The 27485-nt window shown below is 41.3% G+C and overlaps 1 protein-coding gene across 11 annotated transcripts in view; it reads left to right on the forward strand.

Moving 5' to 3' along the window:
* The window catches only part of AKAP13 (A-kinase anchoring protein 13), a 201322-nt gene that overhangs the window by 48074 nt on the left and 125763 nt on the right, over positions 1-27485 (forward strand). For all 11 annotated transcript variants that reach the window (XM_085070408.1, XM_085070415.1, XM_085070412.1 and 8 more), the window contains 2 exons: positions 9918-9962; positions 26491-26638. In XM_085070408.1, coding sequence (XP_084926534.1) covers positions 9918-9962; positions 26491-26638 — 193 coding nt within the window. The remainder of the gene's footprint in view (positions 1-9917; positions 9963-26490; positions 26639-27485) is intronic.

The raw sequence follows: 27485 nt of genomic DNA on the forward strand, positions 1-27485 counted from the left end.
AGTGGCTTGCTGAGAGCTGGCCTCCAAGTCCATCGTGTTTAAAGGAGGAATGCACGACACCAGCTGCGGAGAAGCAATTTGTGGCTTGATTTGTCACAGTATTTCTTAACTTTCTGCTAATTTGGGGAGCGTGGTGAGCTTGCAGCAAGCAGTGCTCACTGCTGAGGAAAATGCCAGACCCTTTCTGGGGGTGACCAAGAGGATGGATGACTTTTTGCACGGCAACAGCAGCAAAATCTCTGGGGAGGCCCAGCACAGGCAGCAAGAGCTTCTTACCTGAAGTCCTGCCTGGGAACCAGCCTCTGCCTCACGTCTGATTTCTGGGTGTGCCTCCTCGGAAGGATCTGGGAAAAAAAAGAAAGGCTAATTTGGAGTTCAGGAGCAGCATTCTCATACCCTTTGCTTTTTCTGCCTGCTGGTCTAGTATTTCCATAATTGCACTTATAATGGCAATCTTTTCATTTCATTCATAAAGTGGTTACTGCTTAATGAACTTCATGTTAATGAGCTCTGTAACATTTAAAATAGCTGCATAACTTGAAAAAAGAAAAAAGCCATCAGCAACGGAGGGACGGATTTCCACTCCCCATGCTTAATCCTGTGTTATAACATAATTGTGGAGAGTTGCCTGGCTGGGAACAGCTGCACAGCGTGGGCTCTCGCTTCTGCAGAGCTCCTTGTCCCCAAGCTGGGGTAATAAATGATTTACTGGGGAGGCTGGGACCTGTGGGCACTTAACCCATTGGATTCCTGAGGGACCAGCCTGAAAGGCCACTTTGTACAGGCAGTGGAAAGGAACGATTTCAGGTGTCTGCAAAATGTGGGGTTTGGTAGGAGTGAGCTGCAGAAAAGCTCAAGTGCAAAAGGTGGGCTAGTGGAACTGGGCACAAACAGTGGATTTTCATTCTGTGATGCTTTAATTTATTTTAAAATGGGGCTTGAGTGAGTGTTCTCTCTTTTCTGGGCTAGGGATGTAATACTTTCTGTTGCATGGGGTTTTACTTCCTGTGGGATATTCCCTGGATTCAGAGCATTACAGTGTCCTGGGAGCAGAGTTCTCACTTTTCCTCACTGGGAATGCCACACCAAGTGACTGCAATTGCTAGGTGAATTAAGTGTATTTTTTGAGCCAGTTGTGCCTCAAGAAAGGATGTTTCAGCAAAATGAGCATGTTCTGTCACTACCTAAAGTATATGTTTAGGGAAGAACATTTTCCCATAGTTTTGTGAGTTGAAAGAAGAGGAGCAATTGTGAAGAAGCAATTTGTAATTTTGCAGTGTCAGATATGGTCATGCTGTGCTACAGGGAGTGAGGTTGGCACAGGTACTTCTGTAGGAAACCTGAAGCTTCTGATGAAGTTTTCCTCTTCTGGAATAAAGCGTCAGCCAGGCTTTTCCTGAGTAAGTCTGTGGTGCCTGGGGCTGCAGTGACAGCATTTGCAAAGGGAAGCCTAAAGGGAAAAGTGAGTCTGATGTATTCTTCAGAGAAGAAAAGCACATGAAAATGTTGGGCAGTGAAGCTACTTAGACCAAAATGCAAGTGCAAACATGTCTTGCGTCTTGGTCTTGATGCCGGTTTTTTTCCAGCTCTTACCCTTCTGTGGCTAGAACTCTCTGCTGTGGGGAGTTAAGGCTGGTGCATGCCTTTATTAAAATATCCATTGGGTAACTACCTGGTTTGTAAATGCTAGGAAATATTTAATATTTGTCAGCATGAAAGTGTGCATGGTGCTTTGGGCATCATGGATGTTTTCTACTGCAAGCCTGTGTTTTTGGGAATGTGGTAGAAGTGTGGTTTGGGAAGCACAGAGAGAAGCAAGGCTTTTACTTCTCAGCTCCAGGGCTTGGGAACATTGTTTCTTTTACTGACACCATCATTACTCAGCATAGTTCCCAAAACAGCACAGCCTTGAGAGGCAGAGAATGGTAAAGTGGGGCAGGCTGCTTTTAGGAAACATGCTGTAGTCAAGGGGTGTAGGAATCAGTAGTGAAAGGTTTTGTTCTCTCCCAGTGCATATATAATGCTGTAGGAATCTTGTTGCTGATGACAGTTCTCCACTGTGTTTATCCTTTCATATACTGGGGTGAAATACTCCCCAAAGCCTGTTCTTCCCTCCCCACGATTCTTCACCTCGTCCCATACAATGCATCTCTCTCTTCAGAGGTAACTAGTAACTTACATGATGCTTCAGCTGCACAGTTTGGTACTTGAGGATTTTCATGAAGTTCTGGGTCAAACCCCCAGAGCCAAGCATCACCCTTGGCTGATTATCTTGTCATCACTCAGAAACCATTATCTTGTTATCACTGAGAGCTTCCCCACAGTTTACCGCCAAAATGTGTATTCAAATGACAAAATGTATTAGAAGGTATAAACTGGATTTTGCTCATTTGAGGAGGCAGCTAGAATGTCTGCTAAGGATTTCTGGGAGTTAATATTTGAGCCTGAGATAAAAGTCTCCTGCATACGTGAAACAGCTGCCCCAGAACCTGTTGGAGGACTTAATTTGAGTATAAACATATGTGTGCTTTTGCGTACACTGCGCTCTTTAATTCAAGTCGACTGTTAGGTCGTAACTTTATTAGGATGTAGCTACTTGAACTGAAGATGTGGTCTGTGATTTTTATTTTATTATAGAAGCATGATGGCTCCTTTTTGAAAGGTTGTTTGGATTTTACAAATTGGTATCTTAAGGACTGTTTGCTTTTAGTAGTTGAAGGAAAAAATTGACAAGTGAGGGCAGGGTCATATCGGATTACTAGGGAATTGGTTGACAGTATGTGTGTACTGTAAAATGGGAAATTAATCACCCTGTGTTGATGACCCATGGACATTTACAAAAGGCTGGTCTTTCTGTTGCACAAATAGATTCCGGAAACAGGAAAGAGGCTTATGACAAGAGGATGAGATCAGTTTGTATACTTAGAGCTGGCTAATAATCCTTTTTACTCTCTGTTTTTCCAACTTTTACAGTATCTTTCTGTATTTGAAATTGGGCATGTGGACTGTAGAGAGATAGCTGCTGTGATTTGAGTTTTGTAGGCTTGTTTTTTGTACCTACTAATAGGTGAAAGGATGGAGCAGGGAGCCCAGATGTGCACATTTGAGAGGGATCTCTGCCTTCCTCTGCATGGGGAAAGCACTGCTTTTATTAACCCAACACTGCCTCATCCCTTCCCAGGCTTTGGGTAGGAATTAGGTAATCCAGGTGATGATCTTTTTTGAGAATTGTGAGATTAAAATGGGGCAAAAGAAAAAACTTAATGCTGAGACTAAAAGTATTTGGCTAGGTATTAATCTCTGGAGTAAGACAGGGCTGGCAAGGCTGGGTTAGGCTTTTATTATAGCGTGGATAAGGCTTGAGTTTATTTTTTAATGTGTGTGTATCTGCTTGCCTTTTGTTACACTCCATTATTTTGGGAAGGAGATTGGGAAAGGTTTGGGTAAAGCAATGGTGTGACCAGAGGGTGGGTGCAGCCCCTGAGCAGCCCAGCTCCCAGCCCAGGAACAGTGTGGTGCCAGTTCCTGCTGCCAGGAAGCTGAGCTACATTAAGCAGAGCGAGTTAATCTATATCCAGGGCATTTTATTAAATCATCAGTCAATTAAATCAGTGACGCTCTGTTAGCTTGTGCTGCAGTGAGGCTCCAGCCCCTCTGCAAGTGGTTCAGCTCTAGAACTCTTGTACATGCAGGCCACAGTACTGAGGTTTCCAATGTTGTTTAAGAAAAAACCCAGCAGATTTTAGGCTGATTTTGCAGTTAAATATTTTCTTTAAATTCTTTTTTTCTAGAGGGAGAAAGTTGTTAAGTTTCTTTTCTTGAAAGGAATCTGTGTGTGTCTGGTTTTCCTGAAAGTGGCTTGCTGGGTTACTTCTGTGCCTTTGGAGAAGAGTGATAGTAGTGCCAGGCCAACACAAAAACATCTTTAAACCTCCTTTTTATCCCTTGTACCAGAGAGAAACTCCTGTGTGTCTGTAATTGAATGGCAGCATATGTTTTTGTTTGCAGTCAGAACACAGCTGGGAAGCAGTATCACCTGTGGAAATGCTGCTTGAGGGTTGTATTTTTATTCCTAAGCAATCAATTTAGTGAGAAAACATCATGTTCAGCGAGTTACATAAATTCAGATGATTGTGCACAAATACCTGGGTTTTTTTAGTTAAAGGCTCAGCTGTGGTACTAAACATGATGCTGCAATATGCTGGTAACTTGTTTGCTGCTACGTGTTTGAAATGTGGTTTCTTGTTTCTTCCCCTCCTCTCCTTTCCATGGTCAGTGGCTTTTGCTGATGGTATCACTTCCCTGCGTGTCTGCTAAATAAATTCAGGATGGGTTACTTCTAATGCCTCCAGCCTCCTATTTCTGACCAGAGATACAAAATCATGCATTATTGCATGAATTTGTGTATCTGGTCAGAAACAGAGAAAGTTGTTCTGCATTTGCTATTATGGGGCTTGACTTAGGGATTATTTTAGTCGCTGCAATTGCAGCTACTCTATTTATACAAATTTCTCCATGCACATTCTTGAGGAACTGGGTTATGGGTTGGTTTCTCCTGTCAAAGCTGTTTGTAGGTTTTGTCCTGGGTTTTTTTAGTCTCCTTTCACATGGGTTTTAAGGACAGGGCAGTAGTATACTGATTACACTGATTAGAAAGCTCATTCATTTTAAGAATGGTGAGTCCTGGTGTTTATTCAACACTGAATGAAACTCCTGGAACAGAGTGTGTGAGCAAATCCATGTCTTGCCTAATACCACAAGGTGAGAATAACTTACTGCAGGTCTCAGCTTTGCTGGAATATACCCAAGAAAAAGACCACAAAAGCAAATATAAATAAGAAACCCCACCTCTGATCATTGTTTCTTTCCATTTTCAGAATTTTTGCTACAGGTGAAAAAGGAAAAAAAAAAAACCCAAGAAAGGCCTTTCTTCAAATAATTGTGTTATAACAGAAAAATGAGGAGACTGATGATGGGTAATACAACACAATAATGTCATATACTACACAGAAGAAAAGGGGGATATTCCAGCTGAGTAATTCCCCTGACACTGAGGAAGAACAATAAACTTGTGAAAGACATTGCTATTTTAGTTCTCTTTGCATGAAATCATGGCTCCAGCAGGAATTCCTCTGTATATGGGCAGTTGGTCTCTCCAGTCCCCTCACTTACCACTTCCCCATCTTTATTTATCTTGGGTAGTTTAAAGCAGCAGCTCTCTAGGGCCTGAAACCCAATCCTCTTGATATTTCCAAGTACTTCATAAATTAACATTTTCTACCACCAGAGTGTGGAGGAATACCCTTGAGGACACTGTGTTCTGTTGAATGAGAAGTGACGTGGCTTTGGAACCTTGGTTTTATTTTTGTAGTGCAGCCATGTAGAGGGAAGTGATGGAGCTCAGCAAGGGAAGTGAATGTGTGATTCCAGGAAACTCTGGGATTTCTTTATGCTCTTTTACAACTTTTGGGCTATTTACCTAAAGGGTTGTCTATAAGGCAAGTTGTCCTACTGTGGATATACTTACTGGTGCCACTGTTACAGTATAAAAGAAATTCTTTTTATGTTTTGCTCTCTTGCAGATATCCAGCATCAGTAGTGCTTTCCTAATTTTTGTAGGTTATATGTAGTTTGGACTACCTGGTGAAGTGTTACCTCAGAGTCTTGATGCCAAAATTTACTCTCTTCAAACTAATGTTAGAGGATAACTTTGTAAAAACTAAATTCTGTATCATTAAAAAAAAAAGCAAATCCTCCTTTGGCTTTCATCCCAGGGATGCTGTGATGCTTACAGCTGGAAAGCCATTCTGCTTTCTCTGCATTTCTGTTTATCTATTGGAATGCTTTCCATGCAGTCTGTAACCATCAGATTCTTCGTGTGTTTTTTGGCTGTTCTTTCTTGCCTGCAACCACAAACTCTTTCTGGCTAAGATTGAGTTGGTTTTGTTTTTTGTTGGGTTTTTTTTTCTCATTTTTGGTGTGTTGTTTTTCTCTTTGCTTTTTTTTTTTTTTTAATACAATTGAGAGTGCATGGGTAAAGCTTTGCAAATAAGGATCAATGTTTCTAAAATCAAATGTTGAAATGATACATGAAAAGGTCAAGTGCTGAGATTCAGATAAAGTTCAGCAAAGCTTAAACTTCAAGTATATGTATAACTGAAGTTTACTTAAAATACCTAAAAAGTGAACTTGAAAAGCCTGAAAAAAACCCTCAAGCACTTTAAATTGAAGTTTGTTTAGTGCATAAAGGAGAAGGAGAGGAAAAGAGGTAGGTGGGGTAGTACCACATGGATTAAATATCCCTCGTCCTCCTGGCTGTTGCAGTTCTGGTCTGTTGTTGAAGGCAAGAGAGATTGTTTCTACCCATCCTGTAGATCTTCTTTTTGTTGTTGATAAATATAAATTTATTAATGGATAGCTTTCAAGAGTGGCACTGTGTTTTCTTTTTTATATATACTTCTTGAGGAGCCAGGCAGCCAGGAGTGGATGCTGGGAAGCTCACAGAAGCTGGGCAGTGAAACCAGCATGTGATGCAAGCCCACTGCCAAAAAGAGCAATCCTGAACAGGGTGTGATGGGAAAATGGAAAAGCCATTCTGGCATTCCCATCTCCATGGTGGTCAAAGTCCTTCAGCCCTGCAGCTCATGCGTGGGATGGGTTGGTCTGGAGGAGCATTGACCTCCCTGTCAGATTTGTCCTCACAATACATACTTTGCCTGCCATGCCTAGAAGAAATAAGCCACCTAATTATGGTCAAATTAAGTGGTAGCTGGGAGGGGTGGTTGAAGAGGATTTATTGCTTTGGCACGAGGGATTTGTATCCCTTCCTGCTGCCTGTGCTTATTTGTAAACTCTTCAGGGCAGCAACTTCGTTTGCATTGACGTTTTTGCAGCACGTAACCAATGGGGCCCTAATTCTGGACGAGGTTTTGGGAACCACAGTAAAGCAAATAAATGCTTTTTTTCCTTTCTTTCCCTGTCACATATTACCATAGCCAGAGAAATGAAGAACAGTCATTTGTCCTCATCCATGAAATTTTGTGTGAAATAACAAAGTTCTCTTGAAGAGACATTAATAAAACTCATTGTATTAATTCTTTAGTGCTTAACAGAGCAGAAAGGTATCTGTCCCATTTTGAGAAGGCTCCAGTAGCTTTCTATTTTACTGACATCTGCAGATTTTTATAATGTCTAAACCCACTCTTGCTTTGAAGAGCTTGAACCTGGATTTTCATTTCATGTCCTACTTTCCAATTTGCAAATGCAAGGGATTTCACTGTGTTATCCTAAGGTGGAAAACCTCATGCAATTCCAGAAACCTTGCAGTGTAATTCTCTGGATGTATAAAGAGCTTGTGATAAACCTCCTAGACATTGAAATTCAAAAGATTTAGCTATTTGTGAGAAATACCATCAATGTTTTAAGTACAGGCAGCTGCTACTGGAGCAGAATCTGTTGGCTGCCATGAGGTGCCCATAGCATGACTTTGTGTGCCGGCTGGGAGCTGGGCAAGGCAGGTGGGATTTATATTTACCTGTTCTTGTCAGTTTGGATTCCAGGGCAGTTCATGTGCAGTCCAGATCCTGATCTCACTGTAGGGACAGCTATTCTCACTGCATTCTGTGATATCTTGTACAGCAAGTTCTTCCTGCTCAAAAAGATAGAAACGTCTCCCTGGGCTCAGAGCAGGCATTGGCTTGAAGGATGTGTTCCTCTAATAATAGCAGAAACCAGAGTTCAGCCTTTTTTCTCTTGGGTTTGGTTTTTCCCTCCTCATTTTCACACTGACATAGTCCAATTTACTGACTATATTAGGGTCTCTATGAGTCTTGGTTTGGTTATGACCAGTATGATCTGCCTTTTGTTTTTCCTCTTCTTACTGGATTAAAGTTTTTTCAAGTTCTTCAGAGGCTGCTCCCTGCCTGTCCATTGGTTGGAGAAATTCACTTGCCTAGAAACCTAAATTTAGTCCTTTGCTGACGCAGAGTAGTCATTCAGGCTTATCTGTCACTCAGTTTTCCTCCTATGTTTTTGCCAAAGCACTTCCTAACAAGATAAAAAAGTATCTTCCAAACCTGCCTGGCTCCTTGCAAATGAAGTTTGCATCCCTAGAAAAATTGGAATGACATGTACATTGTGAGCCAAGGAATCACTCTAAGTGACTGATATAAGGGCCAACTAGTAAGATTAGAGGGGGAAGAAATCTTCCTGCAGGAAGTATTTCCATGATTTTTGACAAGACCAAGTGTTCAGCAGTGTCACCTTATTTCACTGCTGCTGCTGTGCACTTCTCTTGCCAGAAAAACCCAACAAAAACTGGTCATGAGTTTGAATTCACATGGAATTAGTCTACAGCAATGAGAAATTCTAAAAATCCATATGTGAAGTGAGCTTAAAAGGTTGGGTACTTTTTCAAGCATGGTTTGATTTCTGTAAGATACAGTAAATGCACTTGTTTGGGTAATATTTTTATGCTCCTGTTTAGGACATGCAGGTTCAGAGCAGGAGAGAGAGGGGCTCAGGGGGTCATGAGGGAGATTGGTAGCATTTGTGCATTTTTTTGGTTTGGTTTCTTTTTTCTCTTTTCATTTTGAGCCCTCAGTAGGACTGGAATTGCCAGGAGCATGTTGTAGGGTGCCAGTGAGGATTGTTTGCAGAGCTGTTCCTGGAGCTCACCTGCCCAAAAGGCAGCTAGTGCTACTAATCCCCTCTTTTCCTGAGTTAAATCAGTCTTTGTAAGAGCTGAAATACAGCGAAAACTATCAGGCTTAATCATTTTTGAGGCATTTTTGCTGTACAAAGGGGAATCTCAAGGTTGAAAATAGGTATGAATTGGACTAAATTGAAAACTCTTGCAAAATACTTGCCTCAGAGGACCTTTTGCAGAGGGGCTGTTTTGATGCACAAGCTTGGCAGGTTCCTGTGGTATTTTAAAACAACCAGCACAAAAACATTTTGTAAAATAAGGAGAGCATGTGAGGGAGCAAGGATAGTTGGAATCAGCTAAGAGAACTTAGGCTGTGGTTTAATTTCTCTCTCACCAAAGGCAAACTGTGGGATTTGGAAAGGAGCAAAGTATGAACAAGATGCTGCGTTTTTTTGTGTGAAAAGCAGAGCGGTATTTCATCTATTTTAAAAAGGGCTTGAAGTATTTGCAGAGCATTTACCAGTTCTGCAGACATGAGTAACATCAGAAATTCCATTTTTAATTGTTTTGCATTCCTTCATCTTAGGATCCTGGATCTCTTAATACACACATTAAATGAAAACCTAGAGCTTTTGTTTAGAGTGAATATTTTCTGCTGGAATGGAGGAACTAATGCAAGAGAAATTCTGGTTCAACTGATTCAAAACTCAGTATAAGAAACTTTCACCAGGTTATAGAGAAATTGCAGGAACAGACCTGAAAGAGGAAAGATTCTTGACTAAAATAGCTTTTGTAGGATGAGTAATGCTAGATTTTGATTATGAAAAATGCTAATGTAGAATCATGAGCATCATATATTCTGGAAGCTTTTCCTCAGAGCATTTTTGATAGTTTCTTTATTATATTGTTGTGGAATGTTTTCTTAACAAATAATCCAGGGAAAGGGGTAAAAAATGACACCAGATTACCTTGGACAAGGTAGTAGTTGGATTTCTCAAGCAGCAGAGAGAACTTCAAGTATTTATGAATGATTTTTCATGGGGGAGGGGGGAATTGGTCGAAGGATTTCAATTAAGGAAGGATTGATAATTGTTATAAAAAGCAGATATGAAGTGAGGATTGCTAGGAGAAAAGATGAACTGAGATGGACAGGAAGGGGAAGAGGAAAATGATTATTGGAAAAAGGAATGTGTGAGTGCTGAATCAACTTAAAAAGTACTTAAAATTTTATGAAAAATAGCTTAAACTTGCTTTTTCCTTTCTGTTTCAGTGTTCTGAGGTCATGAAACTTAATCCACAGCAAGCTCCATTGTATGTGAGTACAAATTAAAACACTTTTATTCCTCTCCTACTATTCACACAAAACAGTTTTTTGGAGATGGTGTTTCTTTTCTCTTTGCTCCCTGAGGAGGTTATTTGTATTAATTCAGTTGCAAATGCTCAGTGGTAACGTCAGGTAAGTCACAGAGCTCCTCTGGCTTTCCAGCAGCCTGTTTTAAGTCAGTTTTGAGGCACATAATGCTGTCTCTGTGCAGGTATCCCCCACTTCTATTTTCCCTCCCCAAAACGTGCTGGAGTGCTTGGCCGTGCTCGTGTGACTTGATGTGTTGAGAGGTGGTGAGAAGAAATTGCTTGTGTGGAAAACAGGGCATCCCAGTGTGCAGGGCTTGCCCAAGCACTGCGAGAATATTTTTCTGTTTGGAGTTTTGGACGTGGCAAGGAGGACCTGGAGGCTCGGCTGCAGCAGGGTATGGTTTACGTCAGCCTCTCGTAACCTCCATGGCTCCATTAATAAGGAGCAAGCTTCCTCTGGCTCTTGAATAGCAGCTTTGTTGCAGAACATGGGGACTGTCAAATTAGACCTGGATGTGTGGGGGTGTGTGAGTGTGTGTTCAGTCTGTGCCAAAGCTGCCAGCCAGGTCTGGAACTGTTTGCTTTCCACATTGCCTTGCCATGCTGCTCGCAGGCTGAGCTGCTGCAGCTCACGGTCCTGCCCGCAGAGCTGGATGCAAGGATGGAAAATGTGAAGGGAAAATTGCTTGCAAATGTGGCTTTTAAGGGGAAGGAATAAAGGAGGAACAATCAGAGCTGTATCATGGAGAGTGTTGTGTGTTGTAAATAATGGATCATATCAACCTTTAATGGCGTGGAGGCTTTAAGTTTTGCCTACCTTTAATTACCAACTAGAATTTTGCATTGGAATTTATTCTCTACCCACTGTCCTAAGTCTGTGCTTGAAGCAAGATTAAAACACAACATAGTGTGACCTGACTTTGTGAGAGTGGCCTTCCAGGAGTACACCATATCCTGTCTTTTGAAACTAAATGTTGCATGAATTTTGTTAATTCTCAAGCCTAGTGAATGTACTTTGACATTGAAGAAACTTAAACTTGGGACACATTAAGAGAGAAAGGAACTTACGTGCAAATATATGATGGAATTGCTACAGTAGAAGCACATGAATGGTGGAATGCAGAATAAAATTATCCTTCTGTCATTTGAACAGTGTTTGACTTAGCTAATCTGGAGGCTTTGTTTTCTCAGTCTTATCTACTGAATTAGTTTGTTTTCCCACTGTTTTGTGTGGGGTTTTACTGAATATGTAATACTGAAGTGGTACACTTAGAAGTCCTCATCCCCACGTGATAGTGAGGAGAACTGGGCTGAGGTCAAATGTAGCCTGGTGTAAAATAATGATTATATGGCACTTGGTGTAGTGTTTCTTCACAATGCAAATAAGTTACATTATTAATACATCAGTGACTCCCATTTCTCTCCTTCTCCCCTGGCCAGGGTATATACATAAATCAGCTCCCTTTCAAAACAAACAAATGTTGCTAGCTTAAGGATGTCTGAAAAGTTAAGATTTAGTCTTTCTGTGTGCTCTCAGTATAAATGCTTTGTACATTTTTAGATCAGTTTTGTTTTCCATGTTTTGCTAATTGACAGCTCATCTGAGAGTTGACAGGTGCCAGCAGAACACAAAGAAAATGCTATCTTCCTGGTATTTCTATTTTTCTAAAGGCAGACACAGCAAATGTGTGGCCTGGTCTCTGGGAAGTGAATAACAAACCTCACCACATTGCTTCTTCAAAGTGATGGCAACTCCATTTTTTACATACAGGCTCCTAGATGTTGTTTTCAAATAACTGAGAGCAGTATCCTGTGAATTCCTCGATAAGGAATTTCATCTCTGTAAATGACTGGAAATAACAGGCAATACTGACATGTCAGAGGATCTCCCTGTATTTGTCTACTCTCAGGAAAATGTGCTGCTCCCACACTTGACCCTTTTGTTTTTGACACCTTTGCATCCTTTACACCCTTTCTCTTTTAAGCTAATATCTTAGAATAATTATTATGCAATTTTGTTTATTATTTTACTAAATCTTTCATGAGTTTCATTCTGAAAGATCCATTAGATAGTTGTTTTCACCAGCAGCACTACTGAGCTCTTTTTAGGAGGAGGAAGTAAAAAATTATGTCTCCAGTTCAGTTCCTAGAAGCCAATTAGAGAGCTAGAGCATACTTTATCCTATCTGATAATTACCAGGTTGCCCAGATTAATACTTTATAACTAAGAAAAGGGGTTTGGGAACCTGAGATGTCCAGTGTACTTGGGGCCAAAGCTTTTTGGGTGATGGAAAACCACATAGACACTAATAGAGGGATAGAAATTCTTGTATTACTCAAATCATAATAATGCATAAATGGAAAGAAGACCACCTGCTGTCTTGGTGCTTTCTTTTGGATGCTTGGACTTTTACTTACCTCCTCTGTAAAAATCATCTGTCCTGCTTCTGTAGAGCTTCTGACCACTGGGAGGTCACAGCCTGTAATGATGAGACTACTAGCCCTTGTTAGTGTGAAGATTAACAAATAAGGTGGAAAACACATCCTGTAATAATTAGTGTGACATTTCTGTGATTCAGTGAGTCTCATTTAAGCCTTGCCTGATTGTTCTCTGGTTGATGAGGTTGCCAGGAACTGGAGCTCAGGTTTGGGCTGGGACAGCTGCTCAGCCCTTGCTCTGCAAACAGCTGGCTCCTGTCCCCCAGGAGCATCGTCTGTGTCACCCAGAGCCGTTTCAGGAGCTGCTCCCAGCAGGGCAGTCATGGGGCAGAGGAGCTGGTGCCAGCAGAGATAGGGCAGGGAAGTGTTCCCCAATTTAGCTCGGGTGCGATAGCGCGGTGCCGGGCTGGAGGTCAGGCAGCTCCCCCACCTCTACCACTGTCAGCACGGAATTGCTGCATTTAGAAGAGGCAGTGGGACTTAGCAGGGCCTGTGGCTGAATATTGTGGGGTGAATTTAAAATAAAAATTATCAAACCCACTTCCTTAAGATGCACTGATTTCTTCAGCTGCAAAAAATCCATGTGGCTGGACAGTGCTTTGGTTACCTGCCTCAGACTGCAGTTGGGAACATCTTTATTGATGCACAGATACTGGATCAAATCCAAAACTGACTTTACTCACATCCCTCTTGTATTTCAGCGCTGTCCAGTCGATATGGGAATTCTTATCAGGCACTGTGTAGTGGATGAAGGACAGAGTTTCAAACCTTATTTGTGGTCTGCCTGGGACTTTGTGCTTGGGTAGCCCAGGGTCTCAAAGCTGAAGGACCAAGCTGTTCTGTTTGCTGGCAGGGCTGGGGTGGAACAGGAGGATGAGAGGTGGGAAGTCATGAACTCCAGTTTTGTTTGTTTTTAAGTGTTTGCAATGACCTCACTGATCATCATCTTTTTATAGAAGTGGTGTCTCCCTGCCACCAAAAGTCAAAATCTTGACTTCTGTATTGTAAGGTACTTCCTGGCTCTTGTCACTGTTGTATTGGAATATCCAGATCATCTAGGAGTATGAAAAAAAGGATTAACAATGCACTAAACAATGGAGGTTTATTATTAGGTGACCTTTTTATTGTTGTGATTCATTAATTCTCTGTTTATAGATGAAATTGTTTGCATTAGTCACTTAGATTAAACTCCATTATTGCTAACATCCATGGGAGAGTGCTTTGCAAATGTGAAGTGCTGATTTTTTTAGAAACATTATCATTAATTGGGAGTCCAGCAGATTATTCAGCAGGAGATTTAATTACAAAAGGATCAAGGCTCCCAAGCCATGTCCTTATTTCTACCCAAGCTTTAATAAATATTGACTACACGTGAAGGAATGATCAAGGTTGTGTTTTCAGCTGCATTGAGTGTCCTGAAAATCTCCCTTCAAAAGTGACATGCTTGGCTTCTGATTGCAGCCTCTGCTGCCTGTGGGGTCTTTGTAGCATTATTGATCATTTTTGTAACCCAGTCGCATCTCTTACATCTCTGAAATCAATGTTGGTTTGGGTTTTTTTTTAGAAAAGTGACCTGAGTGCAGTGTTGGGTATGAAGGTTTTGGAAAAGCACTGGGTTGACATGCAGGGAACTCATTGGGAAACATTAAGCTCATCTACTCCTGATTGCAACCAAGGTTACAACCTTAGATCTGCCTTTAAGACGGGAATGTTTTTTCATGGTGATAATGATCAGTGGGTGTGAAATGGAAAAGATTAGCAGCTGGAGAAGCATGATGTATTGCTGCAGACTTTTTTCCTTTTTTCTTTTAGATTAAAAGGAACAAACTCGTTTTAAATCACAGCACTCCTCCTCTGCATGGTTTGTCTAAGGTGTGCCCACGTTATTTGGAGTGACAAACCCAAATGTGTCATAACTGGTGATTGCATGAGAGGGCAAACACTTCATTGATAAAAATGCTGCCATTGACTTTGGTCTTTAATCAGGTCTGGGGATGGAGTCTCTTGTCTAAACTGCCACTTAGGAGCTGTGTAACCTGCAGAGTTTCTCAAGGAGACTTTTTGATAGAGATGAGAGCTCCCACTTCCAAGGCAAAATGTCATGCAACTTAATGAAGTATGAACTTCAAAAGCCTCAGAAAGAATGCATTGACCCTCTCTTAATATAACCTGGGGTTTGGGTAGAGTAGGTCCTCTTCTGTTAATGAATGAACTACTCCTGTAAATTTCCCAATGTGTCCTGCTTTAATCTAAAATTGAAGAAAAGGATAATGCTTATAATATTTTCCCCCACTTACATACTCATTTAGAATGATGCCCTACTGAAGTGCACTATGTATTCCTGAGAAAAACCAATGCAATACCCTCTGATGTTAATGTTTTAATAAAACCTACCCTCTCTTTTGAGTAAATATTAAAGGATTGATGAAGAAGGTTCACAACAGAGTTTTGAGGCTTGTGGGAACTGTGTCTGTCCCAGGTGCTGTGGCTCCTCATGTCCCTCAGTGCAGTGAGGTGTTGTACCTGTGTGTGCCTGACATCCTGCTTCTTACCATGGCTGAAAGCATCTCAGGTGTCATTTGTGCACTGCTGTGTGCTGGACAATTCATGTTTTTCAGAAGTCTCTACCAAGAGGACAGAAGAACAAAATGAAATACCTTTGTAGTTCTACAGTAAGATGCTGTCATGAGGTTGGCAGCTGTGGTTAAGTTACTTTTCTACTAATGCAGTATCTGTTTGTTTAGTGGCATCTGTGGTGACAAAGGCCACTGAGATGCCTGAATATCTGAGGTCAGTCCAGCAGAAAAAGTAGAACATACCACACATGCTTTTGATGTGGGAATTTCTCATGAAAGTCAATGTAAAGAAGCCTTGTCTTTGTTTCTCTCAAGATCTTTAGGCAAGAGGACAGCCAGTCTTGATGTTTAGTTCAGCTCTGTGGTGAGAGGATCTGATAAACCTCTTGTCTTTTATTTGTTGGGTACTTGATTTCTTCCTAATGACAAACTAGTTTTCTGCTCCACCTTCAAAATGTCTTTGAGTAATGAATGAATGAAGGCCTCTGTGCACCTTTTACAAATAAAGTATTTGCTTGCATTGCTTGTGGAAGAACCTGCTGCTGCTTGGTTGGTTTTAAGAAAGTCAGCTGGGGCTCCTGAATAAACTGATTTTTTTTTTTTTTTTTCTTTTGAGAGGAGCATATTGCAGCTTGTCTGGCTCTGCTTTCATTCTCCAGGCAAAATACTTTCCTCACTAAACTGTGCTTGACCTCATCTTTTAAGTTTTTGTCACTTAGATCTTTGATTTAGATTCTTTTCATCCTCCACTTCCCAAACTCTGGTCTGCATCACGCAGGAAGCTCTCCCTTCTGTGGAAATGGCTGGCTGTCAGCTCAGCCACCTGAGCTCAGCACATCCCCTGGCAACCTCCCTGCTGCTTCTGGGTTCTGCCGTACCTTGGAGCAGACTTCTGCACAGGCTGGTTGTCATGAGGCTGAGTGCTTGGCTTGCTCCTCTTAAGTGAGGCATTCTCTAGCTCATGAGATCTGGGTGATGTTAGCATAGGGCTGTTTGTGGTCACTTTTGTGCATTTACTGAAGGCAGCTTAGGCTGGAGAAGTCAGACGAGGCTGCCAGACCATCAGCAGCATCTTCCTCCAGGATGAGCTGTTGCTTAAATTGCAGCTCAGATGCCTTTTCTCAACCCTTCTTCCATATTGTCTGAAACTTTTAGTGCTGGGTTTGGGTTCAAAGCCTTCTTCATCTCATTATCTATTTGAACCTTTCTTCTGTGATCCTGTTTTGTGGGTGTGAAAGTGCTGGTAAACAATAAAGTCTGGCTTGAAGTCTGGAGCACTTCTCTGAAATTCTGCCCTCGACTCACCACTGCTTTGCAGCATTATGTGTGAACTTTAATATGACTTGCAGAAGATGCCAGAGCTGGTACAGCTGGTAGGGGTGGGAAAGCAGAGACAATGATCTGCTTTTGGGGAGCTGTTAGATTGCTTCCTCCTGTTCTCTGAAACTGCAGAAGGAATCCTTATATTAGCACACTAGGAGTGACATTAAAATTGGGTGAAATAATGTACATATCTTGGGCTCTGCATTTGGGATTCTTTATTTCTATTTATTATTGGTAGCTGAGGATCTGGGTGATGCCTGGACAGACATCAAGAGATGGTGTCCCATCCCCAGTGTTGCCTCCTCTCCTGTAAGGAGGAATAAGCAATGGAGATCTGCACTTGGGTTTCAGAGAATGAAAATACTCCTCAAGTACTCTTTCACTTTGGGATGTATTCATATAGAGAGTTCATAAATATTTTTATGTTGCCTTTAGAATGACCAAACACATTCCCCATATCATTCATCAGGATACATATCCCTGCTGTATTTCCTGTCAGAAAGTGCTGACAGTCATTTTGTTCAGCTACAGCCAGTTCTGACAGCAAAGCTGATGTGAGAGCAGCACCCATGAAGATGATTTCATGAAGCCATGATTTCACATAGCCTCTCAAATCCCTTGCTCTCTGCCTGCAGTGCTTCCCATTGCTTCCAAAGGCTACGCTGGATGTGATCTCCCTGCAAGTGCTTGTCCTTTGCCTGGCTCGGTAAAGCGATTCCATATTGTGCTTAAGTAGAAAATAAAGTAAGTCTGAATCGTTGTAGCTCGATGCTGTGCAGTGCCATCAAGTGGCAGTTCTGTCGCAGGACACATTTTCAGGGCTGCCTGTGTTTGAATTGATGTTTCAAGGTGTTTATTTTAAACCTTAGAAAAGTTTCATGAGTCTGCAGTTGTGGTGGAGGGGGGTTACTTCTTCAGTAAGGTAATGGTTATAATGGTTTCTGTTCTCTTATGGCAAAAATGTCACTTTAAAAAGTGGCTCAGTCATTGCAGTAGCTATAAGTACTGTAGCTGTGAAAAATTTAAAGGCTGGTGAGGATATTTTGCAGCTGGCAGGAAAATGAGTGCTCTGGAACACACTGAGCTCTGTCTCTCTGAAGGTTTTGCTGTACTGTAGAGGAGGCTGAAGTACCAGGACAAAAAACATCCTTTGGCTCTCTTCTGCCTTTGGATCTCAGTGTTCAAACCTGATTTTTTTTTTTTAATTCTTTGAGACACCTCAAGGCTATTTGTGAAAATACTCCAGTGTTAGGAGATTGCTTCTAATAATATGTCATCATATGTACTTTATCTTCCAGGAATTGTGACTCTCTCCCATCTCTCTGGTGCCAAGAGAGTAGCTGCATTTCAGTTAGTCACTGCACACATTCAGACGGCCTGCTATTGCTTCTAAGGACTGCAATTTTGTTGTTATTGCTAGATGGGCAATTAGTAGGAAATGCTATCAATCACTCAAGCAGCTGGTAATAAAATTACCTGGTTTGGTTCTCGTAAGTGTAATGGAGAACAGAAGAGGCTTTAGGATGGGGCAAGACGTTCACATCAGTTTGGGTGTGTTTTCTAGGAACTGATTGAAGTAGTTTCCAGAATTGCAGAAAAAAGCTTAAAAACAAGATAAGTACTTGCTGTGGAAACTGGATGGTATGGGAGGAGAGGTTCTGCTCCAGAGAAATTTGCTCCTGTGTTTTGTCTTGTCTTCATGGTGATGTGGTGACATTGCTTGGAGACTTGTATAATTTAAAGGTTAACCCCAATGTATTAATGCTTTTTTGTCCCTGAACTACTTCTCCTCCTCCTCTGTACCAGAGCTGTGCAGGGCTTGTGGTGCAAGGGGCTCAGGGTTACTTGTCACTACTTCTTATTCAGGCAGTACAGGCCAGAAAGTGCACAATTCTTAAATGAGTAGTCTGGCTAATGCTAAACTGCCTGAACAAATGAAAATTAAATTAATATTTCCTTTAGTATACTGGCAAACTCACCAAAACAATAAAGCTCCCATCACAGCTTTTCCCTGGGTGTTTACATTTACTACAAATGGGTGAATGGCACTTTTCTTAGAATTTCTCTTTTTCACTGTAACTTTGATTTTTTGCTAATTTTGTTGTTTTTTGTTAATTTTATCAAGGTTTTCTGTGTGCTAAAAATTACTCAAAATGACCTTGGCTGCTTGGCTTTGTGAGGGCTGTCTGTGTACAGCACAGGCTGGCACTGAGCTGATGCACCATGCATACTCTGAATACTGCAGAGCACGTGGAGCTCCTGCTAAGTCAGTGGTACAGCTAAATTAGCCATTAACAGCCCAATCTAATAACCTGCCTGGCTCTGGGTAGCAAAGTGGTATGTCAGGAAGAGCTCTCCATGAAGATAAATCATGTGTCTCTTTCAGCACTAACGAGATCCTGTTACTTTGATGGATTTCTGCTGGCAGTCTGTAGAGATCTCCTTTGAGCTGCATGGATTAATATGTGTGTAATAGTTATAATAGCATCTTGACACTCAATAAAGACTCATCTTTGAGAGGATTGATTTGGAGACTGACAGATGCATGCTCTGTCAAAGGATGTGGGCTACTAATAATGGATTTCTTGAAGCATAACCATTTCCACAGGAGTTTGTGCTGCCCACACTGCTTCAGAGTAGGAAATCCACCCCATGCTCTCCTCAAACCTTTTATCTCTGCAAACAAATCCTGCTGCAGGATTAGACACCTGGACTGGCTTGGGTTGTGGTTGTGGCTGTGAGATGGTGTTAATAAATCAGCCCTAGCATAGTTGGCTCTGCAGACAGGCAAGTTGAGGGTGTCTGTGCTGTGTTTTTTAGCACAGGTTGCCCTCAGGATGGATCCATGAGAGCCAGCTTGGACCTGGAGGCAACAGCTCAAGACTATTTATCATAAATGTCCTTGTCTTCCCACAAATTCTTTCTGCCTGAAGAGTCTTGAATAAATGGTCTTTTGACTCTGCATCCCTACTTTGCTCTGTGTCAATATTTTATCCATCAATGTGCTAAGCTAATCTTATTTTTGGACCAAATTCTTTCTCACCTTTGAGGGAAGAAAGTGGTAGAGAGAAGAGAATTATTTTGTCTCTATGTCAGTGTTTCAAGTCATGGCTTTGTGGCTAGCATTGGAAGAGGAGATCACTTGGCTCAGTGCAGTGTTAGTGAAATATGGAAGGTATCACCTCGATTTGCTCTGTGGGCTGGCAGAAAAATATCTGCCATCATTCTGTTCTTTTGGTGGCCTGTGGGCAAAACATAATGGTCTGTGATTGTATTTTCCAAAGAATGAGAGAGTGCTTTGCAGGTCTGGCTTTCTCATCACAGAGGTGCTCAGCATCTGTGCTGTTAACCTGAAACCTTTCACTGGTAGAAATAATTGCACTTCTGTTAATTTAAAAAGGAAATAAGGTTAGGTCTGGAGATTGATTTTTTTTTTTTAATTTATTTATTTCATTTAAGCCTTGGAAGTCATTCTTGTTTTCTTTTGTGTGGGTTTTTTAAAAAATTTATTTTAAGAAAACTTCTCTGCTTCATGCTTTAAGATCAAGGAGTTTGAAGTCATTGACTATAAAAAAGGACACAATCTGCCCCAAAACCTGGCAGCTTGCCATTCTATTTATTTCTGGAGTCTTTTCCCTGAAGGTTTTATCTGCAGGAGGTTGCAACACTCCACCCCAACGACATCCATCTTTCTCCACGCTCCTGACCCAGGTCACTGCCTTTATCATGGGGGATCTCTCCAGGCAAGGAGGGATTTCTAGAGCTGCTCATGTTCAGACAGATTTCACAGCCCTACCTTTGTTCCTAGGGCCTGGAGTTCTGCAGAATAAACTGTGTTTGATGTGATTTTTTTTTTCCCCCACTAAGTGCTCCTCTGAGTCAATCCATTGTGGTGAAATTGAGGATGTCTGTAATGATTGCTGTTATCTCGCTGTAACAGATACCTCTGACCTCCTCCCATGGTCCCTTCCTTTTCTATCCATGTGCGGGGAGCTTGCAGGGTAAATGGCCACATCTGGGAAAGGGGATGGATGTTCCAGGCTGCAGCACTGAGATCCACCAACAAACTCACCCCATGCTAGGGTGGAGAGGGAAGCGAGAACTCAGCTGGGTCTTTAGAAGGTAGCACCCATCCCCAGATTCTGCCCCTCTAGGCTGAGCTGTTCACCTGTTTCTGTTCACCTGGGAATAGCAGCCTGGAAGAGTGTGCTGGATATAGGTGATTTCCTTGCCATAGAAGAAGAGCATCCTGTGGTTTTTGGAGCCAGCAAACAGTGCTGTGTCACAGCTGACTGGCCAGAATATTACTCAGACCTGGAAAAACTGGGATCTAAGCCTTTCTCAATCAAAAGGGTTATTCCAGGAGATGAGAGCACTGTCATGTTTGCTCTAAAAATAGTTGCCCAAACCCCCATTTCCTTTTGCAGTCAGGAGCCAGTGTGGCTGTGCCTGGTTTTGTTCTGCATGGAGATGTCCATGAGTCCTTTCCAGTTGTCATTCTCTGGAGGTTTAAGAACGAGTTTGCACCAACCCAAAGTAACCTTACATGGGAGGGATCTCCCAGGATACTCAGCTGAGATATGGAAACTGTCTGGGAGCAAAGGTTTAGCTGCTGATCTTGTTGTGTACTGCCAGAGGTAGATGGTAATGGTTCACTGAGCATCTAAACAATTATATTGTACTTTTTTCCTGCTTGATGATTTCTGTTACACTTCATAAAGGTGCCTTGCAGTTGCCTTTTCCATTTTCCAGCTGCTTTCAGAGTCCTCTGCAGCTCTCAGTTTGAGGTGGAATTGTCTCAACTTTCCCTTTGATTTTGTCTAGCTTAATTATTGTCGGTGCTGCACACTTTCCAAAGAAAACGTCATGTGATTGAAAAGCCAGCTGTTCCTTTAAAAGCCATTTGGATGAAAAGTACTCGGTGTGTTTGAACCATGAGTCCCATTTCATTGATGGGGAAACTCAAAGCACAGGGATGTGAAAGGACTTGCCTCGTGCTGGAATTACAGCCTGATCCTGTGTACTCAGTGTCGAGCAGGAGCTGGGGGAACTAAGTCCAACTCCATCTAAAAATGAATAAATAAAGGTATCAATGAGCCTGAACTGAAGGAGGAGGAGAAAGAAACCACAGCTGTGATTCTGTGCTGTGCTGGGTGCAGTGAAGCTCTCCTGGGAGCTGTTTAGGGCTTCCCAAAGAGGAAGGAGCAAAAATGCAGTGGAACAGTGACTCAACAATGGCCTGATTCATGTTATGAGCAGCAGAAACAAACCAAAACTTGTTACAGGGAAAGGTTACATTTGCTCATCTAATCCAGCCTCTTTAATAAAGCATCCTAACCCCAACATCTGCAGCAACTCTTAGGAGGAAACATTGGGTGGAAGGTTTCTTACCTTCGTGTCAATCTCTAACCCATCTAACCTATATAGTAGGTTTTTGCTGTATGAAAAACCAGCCACAGTTTGCTGTCAATGGTCAGCAGCAATTTTTGCATTTTGCTTTTCTGGGCGGAACAAATTAATGATTACTGGTTGTTGGTGTTTTCTCATTAAAAGCAGAGTGTTAAAGGAACACTTGAGTGCTGCACTATTGCCATCTAATGCACACTTCATTTTCATAAGTATTTTTATACCCTGTGTGTGGAGGTCAGAGTGGGTGGTTAGTGGCTTAAGTAATGTACTTTAAAATTCCCAGTATGAACCATGAGGGGGGAGGAACCAGCTTAGAAATCACATGTTTCAGCTTGCCTTTTTTAGTGTTTTTTCTTTCATATTTGTTTTCAGAAACTTAAAATTTGATAGGCAGCATGTTAAGAATATTTTTTCCCTTTAGTCCATTGTTGACAAGTGTACCTGTTTCTGGTAGAGCTGATATCCCTCAGGGAGCCTTCTCCACTGCCAACTAAACTCATGGTTTTCATCTTGAAGTCTGGAATTCTGCATTTGCCAGGGCTGTTTTCATGCTCCCAAATGATGGCCAATTCCCCCAAACCAGGCATTTCCAGAGCCTGAAGTGGAAAAGAAAGATGTCTCTATATGCCTTCAACAATTATTTCCTTTTGGAAGATAGATTGTAATTTCAAGGTGATAAGTGATCTTAATTCTTTTGAGCTTAAAGATCTTGTTCACTTCATAATGTAGCTGAGGTCACCTATTAAAAAAAGCCTTTGAAGACAAATACTCCATTTTAACAGACTTACTCAGAGTTGTTTGTGCTTTGCCTACACACAATCCACATGCATTTAACTACAGTGTTGGAAAAACTAATACCTAAAAAGGTGGAGTTGTGCTAATGCCAGCAAATTATGCTGACAAACAGATGCCTTGTCTAGATACTTTTGGAATTTAGTTCTAATAACAGCATTTAGGTCTTTCTAGAGATAATTGTATTTCTGCTGTCTTAATTAAGCCAAAACTTCCGAGATGAGCCACTCCAAAATCCCTTTCTGGGTTGTTTTCTAGTTTAAAGTTCAAGATCAGGCTTGGCTTTTCCATTGCACCTGTCCCTTGGTGAGGCAGACCTGCTTTCTCTCTTTGGTTTAAAAAAGGCATCATGTTTAGAGGAAAGAGCCACCTTCTTTATGTCCTGTTACATCTGAGACCAGAGATTTTTCAGATCCAAACAAGGGACAGGGTGGCCTCTTTCATGAATGGACCAAGATGGAATGTTTTCATTTCCAATGGGCTTTAAGCCAAGTAAATATTAGTCGATCCAAACTAGTTTTGAAATTAAATTATTCTTATTTGTTGGAGCATTCCAGAGAATGGCTTTGATCTGTCTGTACTTTCACCAAAGGGATATTGGCAGGCTGACCTCCCATTTCTAGCCATTTGGGATGAAAGAAGGGTTATAATAACCACCTTGTGTGGCAGTGATACTGAACAGATGACATTTTTTGGACGATATTAAATGAATAAAGGTAAACATAGTTCAATTAAAATGTTTTGGAGGCTGAATGCAATAGGGCTGTTGGGGAGTCATCTATGTGGGTTGGAGGAATTTGGCTGCATTTGTAACTGATTTCCTTAAACTCCTAAAATCTTGGAAAGAGAGGGGTTTGTTCAGTGTGTTATTTCCTTTCCAAATAAATACATTGTTTGAATAACTTAAAAATCAAATTAAAATTGGCAGTGAACAATGAAATTGTCAGTAACTGGGAGGTAGAGGTATGTGTTGAAGAAGGAGGATCTCTTGTTTCTGGGATCACATCAGCACAGTGACTGAGCTCAGGTGACACCTGTGAGTAAACTGAAGCACACAGGCACATTATCAGTCTTACCAAAGGTACTTGGAGACAACTTAAAAATTAAAGTAAAAATACAATAAATAAGATGTTCCACAGTCTTTGCTGAAGGATCCTCCAGGAGAGGTGGGAGCAGGGTATTGCAGACCCTCCCGCCATGAAGTGCTGCTTAGACACAGCTGAAGAGCCTTTTAAATTGGTATCAGCTGATGATAATTTGTGCTCCCCTGGACTTAAAAAAATATCTGAAACGAACTTAATTAAAATCTAAGGAGTGGAACAAGTTGCTTGGAAAGAGCTGCTGGAGGTCACTGGTCTGACTGCCTTCCACCTTCAAAGTTAGTTCAGGTATCTGTGTAAAAAGTTCAGCTCTGTGTGTAGGTTCCAGTTTAGATTTCAGGTTGCGTAGAACTTCTGGTGTTTAGTTTTCTTACATGTATTTACTAGGTTTTTTGTAAATAACAAAACATACAAATTGTCTTTTGCAATATTGATGCAAATTAAATTGCTTTTGCTAGAAATGTGAGTAGTTTGCATGGATAGACAGGTACCTTTTCATGAAAATTCTATGTCAGTTTGATTTCACAAAAATTTGACTTGCTGTACTTGATTTCTGAGTTAAATAAAAGGAAAATCTTTTAACAGATAACATGTTAAACACTCAGTGCTGTTGATGAATGTTCTGAAGTGTCACCTGCATTTTAAATTTGTTTAAGTACTTTGTATGTTCATGCCTTAAGGGAAGAAACGGTTTGAACAAAGACAGATATAAAATCCAAAGCACAAAGGGTTTGTAGGTTAAAACTTGAGGTTTTGTTTTTTTTTGAACATCAGCTGAAGTCTGGATCCATTTGCTTGAAATGGAATATTTAGTTTTCAACTCAGCATGTGAACTGGTCATGCTTGAACTTAAAGCTTGATTTATTTCTTTTTGCACCTGTTTTTATTTTAACACTGACTCTATACAAGATAGACTTTTGCTACATGGTTCCTTCCTCCCCAGCTGGAAGTCTGGTTTGATAGTATCGTGTGAGACCTTCCCAAAATTTACATTTGTAACTCTACAACTTTTGCAAATGCAAAATAGACTCGCTGCTCTGTTTTTGGTTTGGTTTCTTTTGTTTTGTTGTTTGGGGTTTTTTTTAATTTATGGTTTTCTTTCCTGTGCTTACAGCACTGACCCACATATTTGATTTTAGGACTGGGGGCTGGTGGTGTACTTGCCCTGCAAAATCTTGTTTCTATAAAACAAGGTGGAGTCCTGCCCCTGGCAAGAGGTGCCAGATGGGCTGGATCAGGGGAGAACTGGACATGAACTTGGAGGAGGAAGGGTAAAAGGAGCTGAGGGAGAAAAGAGGGAGACGTGAGGCAGAGCGTGGGAAGCGATGCTAACGCAGGACGGATGTTCGGGAGGGTCTGGAAGTCTGGGAATTTTCTGCTATAGTTGTATTTGACAAAGAGAAGGGATGAACTGAGTGATCTTAAGGGGGAGGTTTTAAAGGAAATGACATGTGTATTCTCTTGAATATGCAAATTAGAATTACATAATCCGCAATAATAATAATAATAATAATAATAAAATCTCTTCCAGATTTGCAGCTGTAACCATTTGCTCAGTGGGGTGGTGGCAGAGAGCTGGCAGCCACAGCTGCAGCACAAAACTGGGACATCCACCTGGTTTTGATCTTGATAGAAAAGGGACAGAAGGTCACATCACAGACTGTTGTTCTCAGTGTCTTGTTGTTTATATAATTTGTTCAGGCTGATAAATGAGGTATGGTGAGACCCCAGGGGTATTTAAAAGATGTGTAGATGTGGCACCTGGGGACATGGTTTAGTGATGGGCTTGACAGTGCTGGGTTAATAGTTGGACTTGATGGTCTTGGAGGTCTTTTCCAACCTAAATGAGTGTGATTTTTTTCATCAAATGAAAATGCTTCACTTAGTTCTGCAGTAACTGTAAGCCATCTTCTTTCCTTGTTTTCCCTTCCCCGTGGAAAACTATTGCCCTTGTTCTTTTCTGTGCAGATGTATGAATTTCAGGTGTATTTACTGTATCCTTTGCTGAGTTGCTATGATAACTGTGTGTGCCCTTTATAAATACAGTTTTTCATGGGAGCAAATATGAGCTAAATGACAAAATATGCTGAGATACTGAAATAAAGCCTCCATAATACTAAGCAGGAGTGTTCAGCCAACAGATCTGGAGAGGTTTTTTCTCAAGGCTTTAAGAGCTGCTGTTTTTGCTAACACACAGAGGTTTTCACCAAGGCACAAGCTTATAGATGAATGAGAAGAGTTATCACTGTCTGTACCACCACAGTTGCTGTTTCTTTGTAAGGAAGGTGGGAAAAAAATCTCAGTGGATGTGAAACTCTGGTATCCTTGTGTGTTTATGGATTGTGGATCAGAGATGTGTTCAGTGATGAAATTGAAACTAGGGATGCAGGACAGGGAAAACGGGAGTTCTCAAGCAAGAATTAGGGATTTTTTTCAAATTTGTGAAGACAGAGGCAATTTTAGGCCACTGTCACATTTCTATTGTTTTACCTATGCACATATGATGGGATATGTCTGTATATATATGTGTGTGTATACAAAAACCCCTGTGTGGGATGTGCACTTGTTTGCCAGACTTGGTGTGATTTCACCATATTAAATTGTTATTTTGAATATACCCTGGAGATTTCTGTGTGTCTCTTCCTTGAGCTGCATTCCGCATATTTCCTAGACGTTGGCTGGCTTTGATGCAAAGGTTGACTTGCATATCTGAAAATCAGGATGGGCCCTGAGTCCTGTGAAAAGAGTGTGTGAATGGAGAGTGTGAACCTTGTAGGAAGTGTAGTTTTATTTTAGATGATGCAGTTCTTGGTCATGTGAACCTAACCTTGTTTCTTGTCCTTTTTCCTAGGGTGACTCTGTTATTACGGTGCAGCTGACTGAGGAAGATAAAGTTGAAGATGATGTAGTTTTTTATTTGGTCTTCACTGGATCAACTGTCCAACACTGCACAAGCACGAGAAAGATTAATCCTGGGAGTCTGGAGACAATTTCTCCTGGTAAATAATTGCCTTTCTTTGCATATCAGTGTACCAATCTGTGAAATTTTGGTTACTACAGGTGGACTGGACTGTAGTGCTGTTTTCTTGGTTATGTTTTTCCTTATTGACACATTCACAAGGATTAGAATGTGGTTTGGATGACTGCTTTTGCCTTTTAAGAGCCTTTTTCTTGATTTTGCTAGAATGATATGACTTTGAGACTGCAATTATTTAATATGTAACTATGAGTTTCTCTTGTAAAAAAATTCAGTCACTTTTACACATAGTAAAAAGCTTTTAAATGCAAGAAAGATGGTGGAAGATACATTTGTCCCATTTGTCCCAAGATACCTTTGTGAGGTTACAGATGCTCTAGGCCAAATGCTGTACAGTCCAATAAGTCTTAGCTACATTCATCATCTGCTTGACTCGATGAGGTTCATTGCTGCCTTCCTGGTGAAATGCAACCCTTTCCCTAAAATCCTGTTCAGCTCAGAGCCCACACAGCATTTCTGGAGCTCTTGCAGTGCAGGTGGTGTGCTGCTTGGTGCCATCTCTCCGTGGCTGCTTCAGATGAGGTGGGTTTGCACATGAAAGCCCACCACAGTTTTTATCCTTTGTGCCACCAACAAAACAGAACAGATCAGCATTTCCCTTTGGTGACTTTGGGACCGTGGGAATGAGCTTGTTCCAGGCTGCAGTCCTCACCATTAACCTTTCATTCTGACTTGTTGCTATGCAGCACATTGCTAGCAGTGTGAGAAAAACGCCTGACATTTTCACTACACACAGTGTAACTCAGGCCATCAAGTGTTTTTCTTGGGTTTGTCTTTTCATCTGCCCCCTACGTATTGTTTTATGGGAG

This window comes from Lichenostomus cassidix, chromosome 10 (assembly GCF_008360975.1).
Source record: "Lichenostomus cassidix isolate B80296 chromosome 10, HeHo_3.0, whole genome shotgun sequence".
NCBI classification, from domain to species: domain Eukaryota; kingdom Metazoa; phylum Chordata; class Aves; order Passeriformes; family Meliphagidae; genus Lichenostomus; species Lichenostomus cassidix.